Below are 14,798 nucleotides of genomic sequence, written 5' to 3'. Positions count from 1 at the left end.
CGTTAACCAAAGGATTGCACCAACACATGTGAATCAGAATTGTAGCATGTGCTGTGCCAGAGGCCCAGGGTGTCCCCAAAAAGTTATAACAGACAAATCTGAGCTAGTTAGGGCAGGGTGGCTTGGGGAGGACATTCTAGATCCTACACGGTTTCATTTGTCAGGCTCCAGTACTCAACAGTCGCCTCCTCAGAGAGGCCTCTCCTTACCACTGGATCTCCAGCATCTGTGCTTCATCCTTACCATGCTGAGGTTTTCTTTGTAGTGTATGCCATGATCTAATGCATAAACACACACACACACACACACACACACACACGTGCGCGCATGCACACATATCTATGTCCCCATTAGACTGTGAGCCCCATGTGGGCAAGGGCTTAGTCTGTTCTGTTCACTCTATCCCTGAGGCTTAGAACTACACCAACTGCGTGTTGACGGAATGATTGACAGATAGTATAAATGAGTAAAGTGACCATGAGCTGAGATCAGCAAGAGACCATGAGGCATCAAAATGTCAAGGGCCATGGGCCGTGGAGTGAAACTGAGGGAAGATCATGGCGAGGGACCTGTGCTGGAGGGAGCACGGCCTGTGCGAGGGGTCTCCAGGATGTCCCCGATTGATCCACAGTGCATTACTGAGCACCCGTATTTGCCAAGCACTCTTCCAGGCCCTGAGGGCGGAATAGGACCAGATCCCTTCGGCAAGAAGCAGTCAGCCATGACATGCATATATATTTACATAGAAGTAAGGGCCAGGGTGAAATGCTGTGAAGTCCGGTGGAGAAAGGCAGAGAGCGTGGAGAGGCAGAAGGTGGGTGTTCAGCCAGAGGAGGCCTCTCAGAGGTGGTGACACTTGAACGGAATGAAGTGGGGGATGAAGGGAGACCAGGAGGAGAACCGCCCAGGCAAAGGGAGGCCCCACGTGGAACAGCATCAAGGGATCTTGACGAGCAGAAAGGGAGGTGCCCAGGAGTTCTCGAGGGTCTGAGCAAGGGAATAACACAATCTGATGGCATTTTTAAAAGATGGTTCTGGCTGTTGGGTGAGGTTTTGACTGGGGATGCAGGGTTGGGGACAGCTGTTGAGCAGCTCTGTGGGGTCCAGGTGGAGTAGCTTGATCAGGGCAGGGAAAGGGAGGTAACCAAAGATGATTAGATTTAGGGTCAACTCTGAAGGAGAACTTTCCAGTATTTAGGTTAGCTGTGAATTCGCTGTGGAGACATGGGGTAGTGATAGAGGTTCCCTTTATTGAGCTGAATGAGGGATGGGCTGACTGGTAAGGGTATTTGGTGGAGAGGGAAATCAAGAGTTCTATTTTAGGTATGTTCACTTAGAGCTTTCTGTAGGCCTCCAAGCAGAGATGTCAAATGGGAAATTAGACACCTTTGTGTAGAGCGCAGGGGAGTGGCTTGGTCTAGGCTGTAATCCTGGGGCCATCCTCGCAGAGATGGAATCTGAAGCCACAGGGCGGCGAGGTCACCTAGGTGCTGAGGGGAGATGTAAGAGGGAGGAAGTTGACACCTGGGGCCTGGAGCACCGCAGCATGCAGGAGCTAAGCAGAGGAGGAGCAAGTGAGGTTTGAGGAAGAGCGGGCCGATGGGGAGGAGGAAGCGCTCCACGGGTGGGGGACTGAGCCCAGAGGGGAGAGGGGAATCGGCATGGGGGACCGGCAGGGCCGGTGGGGCAGGCTCCAAAGCCAGGTGAGAAAAGCAATCTCAATTTTGATTTAAAATCGGACTGTCCACAGCCCGGAGAGCTCACTAACCCTTCTCATGAGACCCAGATCCGTGCTGCTTCTGACTGTTTCTAAATCTCAAGCCTGCCTGAGAGACAGTTGCCTGTAGTAGGAACCGAAGTGTCGTTCATGACTGAGGTACCACTTTCACTGGGTGGCCTCTGGCCTCCACTGGGTGGGTGTGGGGATGGACTCTGGGTCCCAAGAGCCCCCTCATGCAAAGAACAAACTCCCCAGCCTCACCCCATCTCACACAGTCTCATCCAAGCTGCGGGCCTGAGGCCCCGGCTGTGTAAAAGTGGGCAGATGATTTAGGCTCGCTATGCTTTATTTTTCTCACATGGGAATTGGGCATGATAGTAACATTTCTGAACACATAGTGTCATAGTGAAGATTAAATGAATTTACACCTGTTAAAGTGCCTGGTAGATAGTAACTGTTAACTATTGCCATCATGAAAGAATGTTGATTTGCTCTCACTTAGGATATTCAAAAATTTTGCCACACAATCTGAAAATAGTCATAAAAGAAATTCTCAGAATGTTTCAATTGGAAGAGTATAGCCTCCTGAGAAAGCTGTTTTGACAAAGACAGCATGGCACCAACTTGTGGTTAAGAGCAGGCTCTGTAGGCAGGAGGTCTGCTTGAATCTTGGTTCCTCCACCTACTGGTTGGATGGCCTTGAACGTGCTACCCACCTGCCCCCAGCCCCGGCGTCCTAACTGTAAAACGAACAAAGCTCAAGTGCCTACTTCACGGGACCCTTGTGAGCACCTGATGGGATAATACATGTAAAGCACTTGGCACCGTGGCTGGCAGAGTAGGCATAATAAATATTCAGTTAATATTATTATTAGGGCTCTTAAAATACATAAATCTGCAAGTTATATTTAGTTGGTTACAATGTGACAATCCTTATATTGCCATGCCTCCTTATATATGGTCCCCAGATCACCTGGTTTATTTGCAAATTTCCTTTATCAAATGGAAGTATAGATTAGGTTAGATTGGAAGGTTGTTAACTTTGGTCTCTAGGAGCCCTTACCTAGAGTGCCAGTGTTGCGAGACCTCACCTCCAATCTTGCCTGGGTTCTGTACATAATGTGCAAAGTCAGATGTATATTCACTTTGCAGTTCTGGAACCGCTGCACCTGGAGAAGGTCGTGGCCTCATTTTACACTGAGGGACACTATCACTCAGGAAAGACAAAGGACTTTTTCATGATTAATCCACGTCCCAGGTACCAGTTCCAGGGTGAAGCCTCAGACTTGAGGCCAGTCCTCTGAGCCATGCTCCTCCACCTGGTCAGGATTTGTGGATCTTCAGAGCCACACACCTCCCTGCCTCCTTTCCAGCAGGAGTGACGGCATGTGGAGCTTTGGCCACACGGTGGCGCTTTATGCCCAGCAATCCCACTGGTCCTCTTTATGTATCACTGAAGTTTGGAAAACCAAACCGTAAAGGAAAGGGCCCTGCCCTCTAGTTCTTAGAATACACAGATATCATTGTCGACGAGTATGGGGCTGTTAGCAATGGTGGAGGTGAACCGGGTTCACTAGCTGGTTACCACTCTGTAGGAAATGCCTCAGTTCTTGCTGGTTTCATCCGTCCTAAGGGGAAATCAAAGGACCTCTTGTTTGAAATCAAAGGATCCAGAATTCCACATTCAGAGCCTATTTTCAGGTGCTTTTCACCACATTGTACTTAACCATATATGCGAATCAAAACCTCAATTTCCAGCGTGGTACATGAAAGAAAATGGGCTCACATAAGCCAGAATTTTGATTTTCCTGGAAAAAGAGATTTTTCTGAAGATATTACCTGACTCTGACTCCGAGACAGGCCTAAACGTCTTCCAGAAAAAAAGAGAGGGGTTAACAGCAGCTAGTTTTATTCTACTCTTGAAGGTGATATAGGACATAGGCCTGGGTGTGAATGACCAGCTCGGACACTAACTAGTTTTGGAGCCTTAAGGAGGCTACTTCATGTCTCTTCACCTCGATGCTCTCATCATTCAAGGGTGTTCGTGATCATAGGACCTATGCCATAGGATTGTGGTAAGGCTGAATTAATATTAAGCAGAACCGAATGAAAGTGGTTCAGTTGGCCAATATTCTAAAGTCTTTGACCTGTGAAACACGGCAATTTCATGTGGCTCATTCTGAAACACGGAAAATGCTTTGTGCCAGGCATATTGTGGGGCTTGATAAAAGTGAGTGATTATTATCACAGCTGGCATGAAAAGACTACAAGCACTTACTATGAACATTTAGGAAAACAAACCGCCCCGTCTTCTGGATATTTTTTTTCCTAAAGATTCTTACTGATACATGACTCAGTTGTTTCTGCACACTAAAGTTTCTAATATGCAAATACACAGAAAGGAATCTGGCTCTTTATCACAGCTCTACCTTTAGCCAGGTTATCCCGGCCTCAAGACATCTTTCAGTGAGTTATTAATCCCACCAAGGGAGAAAACTTGAGGCCAACCCAGTACCTCTTTCATTCTGTGCCTCCGCGGGCCGTAGGTGGTGAGGAGCTCCCTCTGCACAGCCTGCCTCTCAGAGAGCACTCTGTGGCTTGGACTGATGTGGAAATTGATCCTCTCAGTCTCTCTGATGCACACACATCAAAGTTGACCGGTTCTATGTCCTTTTCCTTCTTAAGTGAATGCTAGCTAATCTGATTAGCCAAAGGGATAATATTTTTATTTTGTCAGGAGTTTCTCAAGTTGTAGCCAAAAGGAATGAGAATTTCAGAGACCTGGCAGGCCTTGGGGGGTGGGGGGCATATTTTCTAACAGACGGGCCTCTGGAGCCCAGCTTCAGCCACCCCCTGTCTTGTGTCCGGGAACACCTTCCTCTGCTGATATAGACCCTGGAAAGAAAGCCAGCAGCAACTCAGAAGCCAGGAAGTCGGAGGTAGACTAGGGGCAACAAATCAACCGCAGGAAAGGCTTCCTACCAGGAATGAGGCAGCTGCCTTCCCAGAAATGCACAAACAAACCACCAAAAACCAGATCAGGGTTCTATTTTCTTCTCAGACACTCTTACCTTGCATTCTCCCGCTAGTTTCTTTCCTTAAACGATAGAGGTTTACTCTAGTGACCTCCCAATGGTATCCCGCCCTCCCCGCAAGTTCATGAAAGATAAAAGATTTGTGTTTGTCACTGCACGTCATACACAGACCACGAGAGATGAGATGTGGCTTATTGGACCTCATCACGTATCACAGAACACGCATCAGGTGAGGCTGCGTCCATATTTACGTCTAATTTGGGGAATGATGTTTGAACTCTTTCATGCACGAAATGTAAGTTAACAAGGTAAGCCAGGCACAGCAGAGAACATACTGTATGATTCGATTCATGTGAAGTTCAAGAGCAAACAAAACCAGTCTATGGTGATAATATGATAGTAATCAGAACGGGGCAGTTGGGGGTGGTAGGGCTGATTGAGAAGGGATACCAGGGAACTTTCTGTGACGACGGAGATGTTCTATATTTTTATTAGGGTATGAGCTACACTGTAGTATACATTTGTCAAAGGTCATGAAACTGCTCACTTAAGATAGAAAAAGGTAACAGAGAAAAAAATGTTCCTCAAAACAATAATCACAGTATGGGCAGGGAGGTCCGTTATGTCATGGAAGAGAGAAGGGGAATTTCCATATCGTGAAATTTCCTCTCTGGCTGTCTGTGCAATTGAAAAACATATAAAATGTCAGCCAATTTTCCAGACAGTTTCAAAATCTAGGGACTTTTTTTTTTTTTTTTGGGTACAAGCACTGTCTATGTCTTTTCAAATGTTTACAGAGTATTTACAAAAAGTAGTCCGTTGGGTGGCAGTTGTAATTAGGGAAACTGGCAGTGAAAATTAACACATACCATAAAAGAGGGATAATTACTCCACTGTCATATACAATATTATTATCAAATGGTATTCACCCAGGAATCCAATTGGTTCGTTCCCGCTCAGCCTGGTTGTTACAGGAAAGACCCTCCCTTCCTTGTTACCCTGGGTATGAAGCTGCCACGTTCCATGGATGATATGCCATATGGTACTTAACATCAGAATCAAAATGAGCTTGTGCTTTTTGTGTGAGATGTTGAAATTTATTAGAAAATCAGAAAGTCTAATTTCCACCAAGTTCCTGAGAACTGCCATCTGCCGCATGAAAAAGAAAATGGAGACTTTTTTTTTTAAACCATTTACTTATTGTGAAATGTGAGGGTGCTGGTGTATGTGTTTCAAAAAGCGGTTGGGGGCGGGGAGGGGGTTTGTGAGAGAGCGCCAGAGCAAGCCCACTTGGCAGGGCAGAAAGAAAGAGTGTCAGCTGAATGGAGGCAAGGGCTTGCGAAGCGTAATTATGGAAATCATCTATTCCCGAGCCTTTTTTTCTCCTCCTGACCACATGTTCCTTCCACTGAGGAGCAGCACATAGAGTCCAGCTTTTGAGAATAAGTGAAGTCCCCACTTGAGAAAGAAGAGGGGGCTTAAACCAGTCTCTCTGGGTGTCAGGTCCTCCTATGGAGAAGCTGGCTTGAGTGAAGCCAGAAGGGTAAGGCTGAATGGAAGGAGGACCAGGAAGTCTTTCTAAGGAGAGCAAAGAAGGGCAGGCAGGACGGGAGAGGGATCCCAGCACGGGGGAGTAAAGGAGTGCCTACTGAGGAGGGAAGAATCTCTCAACAAACTGCGACGCCAAAGGAAGGATGCTGGTCTTTCACGAGGTCGCGCTATGTCTGGACATTGACTTCAGCGGACGGCCTCCGCTGTGGCGTTGCTAGGTCCCCGGTGTGCTGTCTTAATCACGATCCACGTCCATCTAGTCCCCCACACCTCCACGCTGCAGCCTGGAGGGCTTACCCCAGCCTTTGATTTTACTGAATTTATTTATTTGTTCTCTGTTTTTTCACCAAAGCTAGCATGTGTGTTGCAACTGCTACAGGCAACATTCGCTGGACCTGGTTAGTGGCTGGACTTCTCACCTCTGACCACAAGTAATGCTCAGGAAATAGACCTCTGGCAAACAGCCCCACCAGAGCCTGAAACGGAACGGTGATGAGGGTGGAGGATGAGGCTCGAGGCACCAGGGGACGTCACGTGGTGACACCGTGGGGCCAAGTGTCGGTCAAGGCAGGCCGTTCTTGGACGGCATCCATAGAGGTTTAATTAAAGAGAGACTAAAAAGACCGCTCAGCAGCCTCATCTGCAAGGCAGTCTTCCTACAGGAGCTTAGGGGTATATATGCGTTTCCGTGCTGGGAGAAGGGCGTTCTGTGGCGTTGGCACCTCGGGGAGAAGCTTCAGGTTTCAGGATGAACTCCTGAGAGCTTAGCATCCGGGGTGTGCATGACTTGGGGTGCCAGGCAGCAGGTCCTGCTCGCTCCCCGGAGGGGACAGCCTTACACTTTACTCCCCAGGCAGCTGAGGACCCAACAGTGCTACTTTCTTGGAGGCCAGTGATGAGCTCCTAATTTCCCTGTGGGCCGCCCAGACCTCTACAAGACAGGCTTCCAGAGACGCTGTGCGTTCTCCTGAGCGACCAGGGGCTGGAAGGAAGGGTGGGCGCTCGGTGTGCACCTCAGTCGCTGCGGCCCCAGGAGCAGCTGCGGCCGGAACATGGTGAGCAGCCCTCGGCACCCTCGGCCCTGACGTTCCCTCAGCTTCAGTTTGTTGAGCACCTATTGTTCCAAATGCTTGTTATCTAAGAAGTGTGGCTGTAGTTTCCTGAGCGCTTACTATGTACCAAGTACCTCACACATATTACCTCATTTAATCCTTACTAAAACCCTGTGAGGAAGGGACCATTCTCACCCCCATTTTCCAGATGAGACAACTGAAGGCGAGTAAGATCTGGCCTGAGTTAAACAGCAAGTAAGACTTGGGGTCAGCAATGAGCCTCATGGTCTGACTCCAGAACCCTTTCTCTATAACCCTTACAACAATCCTCCAACCGAGCAAATGGTATTACTTCCACTTCAGGTCATGAGCAGGCTGGGCTCAGAGAGGTTAGGCAATTTACCCAAAGCTGCACAGGTGCTAGTCATAGAAAGAGAAACCCTTCTGGCTCCAGAGCCCAAGCCCTTTCTCCTAAGCCACACCCCCTCTCTGGGCTCATTGAGGCTGCATTTTATTCTGAAGCCACATTCCCCAGCCAATGCTTGGCAGGCACGGTGAGTAGGACTGGATATGCAACATGGAGATATCTTTACAAGAGAAAGATTTGGCTAAACCTTAACACGTTCAGATGTTTTAATTGCTTCTTTGGAACACAGATTTTTTTGGGGGGGTGCCACAGCTATGGCCTAAAGTAGCCTCTGAAAGATTGGGGTGCCACCTGCCAATGACAGTCCCCGCCTGCCTGCTGATCTCACCGGCTGAGCGGTACTAGTTTCAGACGGTTAGAGAGTTTGGTGCTGACTGCCATTCTTGCCCACTTCAATGAGTCCCTCAAATGTGTAGAGTGTGTTCTACCGAGTATCCCCCTCCACCTGGGTGTGGGCAGTGAACACCAAGGCCTTGGCATACGCTGGACACATTGTGTGAGAGCCATTGTTTCTTGTTCTCTCTAGGGGCAGAGAAAGTCACCTGATTTTAGCGGACAGGAAGAGGACATGTTTATAATCAGTAGAGGGTAAAAGGGCCACTCTCTGATCTATAGGCTCAAGGTCCCTGAATGATTAGCTCTGCTACCAGCTTGGGGAACTGCTGAACACCAAAGACAAATGCTGAGCTACATGTCTCGGTGGCCCTACATTCATCAAACAGAGGCCCACTATCGGGGTGGTCATGACCCAGAAGTAGATGATGAGGTTATCAACCAGCAGCGGTCTTCAAATTCCCCGATGCCTCAGTTTCCCTTGTTACACACCAGAATGGTGTCTCTAGTACTCAGGCAGTGGGCACAATGTTTTATTTGACTGGGCATCTTTTGCAAAGATTGCTAAGTTAAACAGTTGCTGTCTTTGTTAACATTGGATTGATGTTGAATAACTGGGGTTATGTAAAGATTTTCATACGTTCGGACTTGAGGTTTAAATTCAGTACTTCCTTCCTCAATAAGTATTTGTTAAATACCTACTATGTATCAGACACTGTCTTGGCACTTTAGTCAAAATACGGATAAATGACACTTACTTCTTGGCCCTGAGGAGCTTGCAATTTAACAAAGAACAGGAAAAATATATACACACACACACACACACACACACACACACACACATGCATATCTGTATATATGTACATATGTATGCATGTCCATATATAAACACACATATGTAAGTATATACAAATACATGCACACCCATGCATATATGCCTGTATGTATGTATATGTGTGTGCTGATTGATATATGATCATGTGCATGTGATAGTTTAACACGCCAGCCCTGTGGTGATGAGGACACAGAAGCATCCAGCAGTGAGCCCGACAGGGAATGATGGCTACGGCTGGCGGAGGGAGAGGGTGTGGTCCTGCAGACCAGGCAGCATCCCAGTAGCATCGGAACCTGGCCTTGCCCTGGGCTGACTGGGTGAGAAAGAGGAAACCCTATCCATTGAAGAAGTGCCATCTCTGTTTGGGGACGGTGGTAGGCATTTTGGATGAGCCTAACGCAGCAGGAGTAGGTGATAAAATGAAACATTGGGAGGCTGGGGCAGGCGGATCACAAGGTCAAGAGATCAAAACCATCCTGGCTAACATGGTGAAACCCTGTCTCTACTAAAAATGCAAAAATTAGCTGGGCGTGGTGGCACATACCTGTAATCCCAGCTACTCGGGAGGCTGAGGCAGGAGAATCACTTGACTCTGGGAGGCAGAGGTTGCAGTGAGCCGAGATCGTACCACTGCACTCCAGCCTGGTGACAGAGTGAGACTCCTTCTCAAAAAAAAAAGAAAAGAAAAGAAACATAAATTAAGACAGTTCTAGAGAGTGCTCTGAATGCCAGGCTAGGGTGCAGGCACACGCTGGGGACGGTAGAGCTGGGACAAGATGGAGTAAGGAGTAAGGAAGACATTGGTGGTGGGGAACTGGAAATACAACCCAGTAGGACAAATATTCCCATTTCCGGTAAAGAACTACCAGCATTTAGACCCTTTCCTTCCTGTTGGCACTGGGCTCTTTCACGTTAAAAAATTCCTATATATATGAAAATCCAAACTTATAAAATAAATCTGGAGCCTGATATTTGTGGGACAAAAGGATTCTTCCCTTTAGGAAGAAATCTTTTGAAAGCTGAGCTCACAAGGTGTTTTCAAATATAATTCAATCACCCCGCTTTGGTTAGGAGCCCCTGAGTTGTGGAAGGCGGGTGACCTGCGTGGGGCACGCTGCCCCTCACTAAGCAAACGTGTTCATGGGTCCTGCATTTTTTTTTTTTCCAATGGAGGAAGAAGAAAGAGCACAGATTAATGAGCAAACCCAGAAAACAGTTTTCTCTGTTAACCTGGTGCTGTCTTTCTTACTGGAGTTTCCTCCTCTGTTTTCCTGCACTCCTTATATTCTCCACACACACACCCAACACTAGATTCGTTTCACTGCCTTTTTGGAACGGACATGAAGTGTGTGCCCTTCCTTTCTCCCAGGTCTAACACTCCCCTGCCACTGGTGTGTTTTTTAATTCTTTAACAAACCAGTTCCCTATTTCAGAGAGGATTATAATTGACAGTAAACACTTTATTTAACTTTCTCTAATTATAATTCGATTTCAAAAGTAGTTCATATGTTTTCTCTATGGAAGTAACCCAAGCGGTGGGCTTCCAGGTTTTCCCTAAGTTGGGAATGAGTACAGCTGTTAAATTAAATCATGAGAAACAAGGAAAAGGCATCATTAGTTTCTCCAAGAGGATGCCATTGTACATTTCCTAAAAGACATGAAGATGTCTGTGACTGGGGATTTCATGCCTCATTATATATTTTTTTCTTCTGGTTTTGTTTTCTAGTATGGATTTATCAACACCTGTCTGCAATCTCTTGTGATAGAGAAATTTGGCGAAGAAACATGGAAAAAATTGAAGTAAGTAAATGAAAGGGAAGATGAAGTATCCCTGGAGCAACTGGTACACCTCCAGTGTTTTTAAGGTTACAGCTTTTTACTGACCTTTTGATTAAGCCAGTTAGTTGAATGGACCCGTCAAAAAAGATACAGCTGGTTCTCAAGGAGATTCAGTTACCAAGGAGATCAATTCAAGTAGCGTAAACATATGAATTAGATATAGAAAACACCTGGTATACCTTATCTGTCTTTAATGAAGGTATCAGTCTTAATTCCTAAAATCAGCCTTAAAACAGGGTCTCGCTGTAAATAGTACTAACATTATTTTAACTTTTATCTCATGAATGAATTTTCATTTTCTAATCACAGAAGAGAAAGCAACTGCATTATTTCCATTGCACATCAATGGAGCTGCCAAACAGAAGAGGGGAGACCCCTTTTAAGTTTGAGCAGAATCACTTCTTAGGTGTTCTTTAGTTAACTCTTAGTTTTTCTCCTCTGTCCAGTAACCCCTTAATGCCATCATTTACCTCTCCTTACAGTCTCCTCTCTGGCTCCTGCGATCTTGTGCTATCTGTCTGCTTTCCTAGAGGCTCCCAGACTTAAAGTATTAGGGGTTGGGGATGAAAGTGCCTCAGAAATCACTTGATCCTAGGAAGGGAAAGGAAAACAAAAATATGGAAAAATGATTGGCTTCCTCAGTTCATCAACGCCATGCAAATTAAAACAATTAGGCACCGCTTTGCCGATTAAATCTCCAAAAAATTTAAATGATAATAACCAGTTCTGGTTAAGATGCAGCAAAATGGGTAATTGCTGATGGCATAGTAAATCAGTGCAGCCCCTTTGGAAAGCAATCCGACAACATGTACCAGAAGCTGTGCAGATGATCAAATCCTTTGAAGCAGTAAGTCCATTCTTGAGAATCTATTCTCTTAGAAACACACACCTTTACGCACACATATACGCATATGTATGCAAAAAGATATAATTTAACTTTATATTTAAAAATAATTAAATAAAAATTGTCTTTAGAAGTTAAACAAATGGAATGACAAAGGAAATATGCATTATTATGTGATGATTGCAAAAATCGTGACGCAACTTGCAAATTTTAATGACAATACTAAGAAACAAGAAAAAGAAAACCCCAAAAAACAGAAGTCACATATCTACTAGGTAAATCAAATGAAAAAGGATTAAGAGCAAGACCCAAATAATAACAAATAGTGACTGAATTAGATACAATATTGGATGATTTTTTTCCTAATATCTATTTCCCAAATTTTCTTTTTCTATTTCCCAAATTTGCTGTATGGTTTTATTGATTTTGTAATGTAAAACCAATTTAAAATGCTTACTGTAAACTTTTCCTCCCCTTTCTCCTGCCCCCATTTTAAAAATAAAATAAATCTAGCTGAGAGCACAGTGACTTACTTGCCCACAGCCAGGTCCTGCCCAGACCCACAGCCCTGCACAGGCCTGGTCACGGCAGCCCACTGCTCACAGCAACCCACTGCTCACACATGTGGCACCATCAACCTTCTTATTCTAGGGAAGGCAGCCCAGGGTAAATCAGTATCTCCGGGGTAAATTCTTACAGCTCCACAAGTTTAGATGGAAAAAAGGAGCTCTGGCCTCATAGAGGTGAAGAATACTCATTTCCAAATATTTTAAGTAGGAGCACTGAGTAATTATAATCAGAGAAACTGGTGGACCCTTGAGTGATTACTTAGCCCAGATCTCAGTTGAGAGGTGAGGAAACTGAGGCCCAGAAAGTTGAAGTGACTTGGCCAAGACTGCACAGCAAGGGGACAAGGGGTCAGGATGCACTGTCGGAACCTTAAAGCGCCTTTTTTCAGCCCCCTATGCGGCCCTGGGGAGAGATACGTTTAAAGACTTATTTATTTATTTATTAAGGGCCATTGTGTTGTAAAGGCTAAACTCGGGAAGAATAGAGGACAGGAAAGAGCATTCTTCTTATTTTAAGCACTTACTTTGGGCCACGCCTCTTATATAAAATCTTATGAAAGCCCAAAAAGAACACTGCAAAGCAAGGTATTGTCCTGCTTCACCAAAGAGGAAACTGAATCCCGGAGAGGACTTTGCTGAGGACTGCACAGTAGATAAGGGGGCTGGGGCGGGCACACAAACCCAGGTCTGTAACTGCAAAGACTCCTCTGTCTATTAGGCCATTCTACCTGGGGAAAGAAGAGCAACTGGCAATGGGAATTCATTTTCATTCATACTCAAGGCTCTGGGTGGAGTAAGAGGGAGTGTCTTTAAACATGAGTTTACTGAGTTTCCATAGTAAATCTGGTACTGCGAAAAACACTGGAGAATTAGAGGATTAAAGAAGCAAATAAACCATTTGGACTGGCTGGCTTTGGAATCTGTAGAAACATTACAGGTATGCCTGGAACACAGGAACTAGGGTGCTGAAGGGCCATGTCATATGGGAAGCTGGGATCGTTTGCTATAAACTGGACAAGGCAGGTCAGCTCCAGCCCTACCTCTGCCTTCCACAGGATCAGCTGCTCCTATGCAGAGGGCGAGAAGTCTTAGGAGGGGGAAGGCGGGCTCAGCCAGGCTGTTGGGTGGACATCCCAGGGTGGGGCAGGGAACCAGCCTGGGAAATAGGATGCTCATATTCTCAGAAGTCGCAGGGCCTTGTTGCAAGTCCTTAGGAAGCAGTTGTTGGATCCGGCAGGGGCTCTGGGGCTACAGGGCTGAGCTCAAAGCCCAGAAACAAGGCTTACAGTCTGTATGACCCTGGCATGGCACTTAGCCACTCTGCGACCCAGGTGTTTCACCTGAAAAGAAAAATAATAAAAGTAGCTTTCCTCACAGGGGTTGTTGCAAGTGTTAAATGAGATAGATAATACAAACCAGGCATTTAGAAAAAAGGCGTGGCCCAGGATGAGCACTCAACAAATGTAAGCTGCTGTCACATAATGGCTGCTTCAGTGCTTGCTATTGGCTTATTTTCAAGATGCTGGTCCTTGAGTGGGTTGGGGGAAAGGTGGCAGCAGTGGCGTGCCTCCCGTTGGACTGGATTTGCATCTGGGCTCTGCTGCTCAGAGCTGTGTGGTCTTGAGTGGGTTGCTTCACCTCTCTGTTTTCTCATTGATAAAGGGAGAATAATATACATATCTTCTAGGATTAAGGAGAGAATTGAGTGGTACAATCTACACAGAAGTACCTAGTAGAAACTCAGTAAGCACCCCTCCTCCTCTGAGATACAGGTGCTACATTAGGATTACATTATACTTTACATTATTAGAAATCACTTTATTGCTATGCCTTCCATCTTGAAGAAGCAGATGTTCCTCAAAGGCTTCCTCTTTGCCCAGAGGAGACCTGGCCTCCTAAAGTTAGTGTGATTTGCTGAATGGCTTTATCTCCACTTCTCCTTTCAGTCTGATCTCCCTGACACTCAGTACAGGTCACTGTCTAGCCCTGCCTTGAGGAAACTTCATAAATGCTAGGGACCAGGCTGTAAGGGGGAGAGGTGGATTTTTGTTTGATTTTTGATGTATGAATCTTCTACCATCTGATTTCCTGGTTAGGACCATTAGCCTCGGCTCAGCTGCTGCTTAGAAGAACCTGTCCTGCCTGAGAGAAAGGCCAGGGCTCTGGAAATCACTGAAACTAGCCAGAAATAGCCAGAGCACTTAGACATGAGCAGAGGCCAAATGACATGTTCAGCTCTGCCTATGACAGGCAGCTGAGATGTACTGTCTAAGGAGGGACTGTCACCCTCCAGGTATGACTGAGCACAGGTGGCATGGCCAGCTGCTGGACCCTCATCGGTTGAGATATTCAGCATATCTTTCCAAATCAAGGGGGAAAAATATCCCCAGCTTCCCATGTGTAAGTAGATGGAAGAGACATTTTCCTGTTTGTGATCCTTGGTGTGACCTCCCTGAAAGGCTGGAACGTCATCTCTTTGTTCCTTTAGAAGAGCAGTTCTCATAGCATTCCCAAACAAACAGGAAGTTCTGGAGTCCGCATGACCTCCAAGGTGCTAAAGGACGTTTGAATGAGGGTGTAAGAGTGCAAGGGA

General features: G+C 46.1%; 1 protein-coding gene across 1 annotated transcript in view; it reads left to right on the top strand.

Annotated features, from left to right (window-relative positions):
* The first annotated feature begins 7,163 nt into the window (after window positions 1-7,163).
* LOC105726699 (guanylate cyclase soluble subunit beta-2) overlaps window positions 7,164-14,798 on the top strand; it is a 68,959-nt gene continuing 61,324 nt past the window's right edge. Inside the window, exons 1-2 of the mRNA XM_012466231.2 lie at window positions 7,164-7,361; window positions 10,680-10,753. Coding sequence (XP_012321654.2) covers window positions 7,359-7,361; window positions 10,680-10,753 — 77 coding nt within the window. The 5' untranslated portion in view covers window positions 7,164-7,358. The remainder of the gene's footprint in view (window positions 7,362-10,679; window positions 10,754-14,798) is intronic.

The sequence above is a fragment of the Aotus nancymaae genome, unplaced genomic scaffold, assembly GCF_030222135.1.
Source record: "Aotus nancymaae isolate 86718 unplaced genomic scaffold, 86718_ANA_hifiasm-v0.15.2.pri h1tg000009l, whole genome shotgun sequence".
NCBI lineage: Eukaryota > Metazoa > Chordata > Mammalia > Primates > Aotidae > Aotus > Aotus nancymaae.
This window is presented reverse-complemented; position numbering and strand designations above follow the sequence as displayed.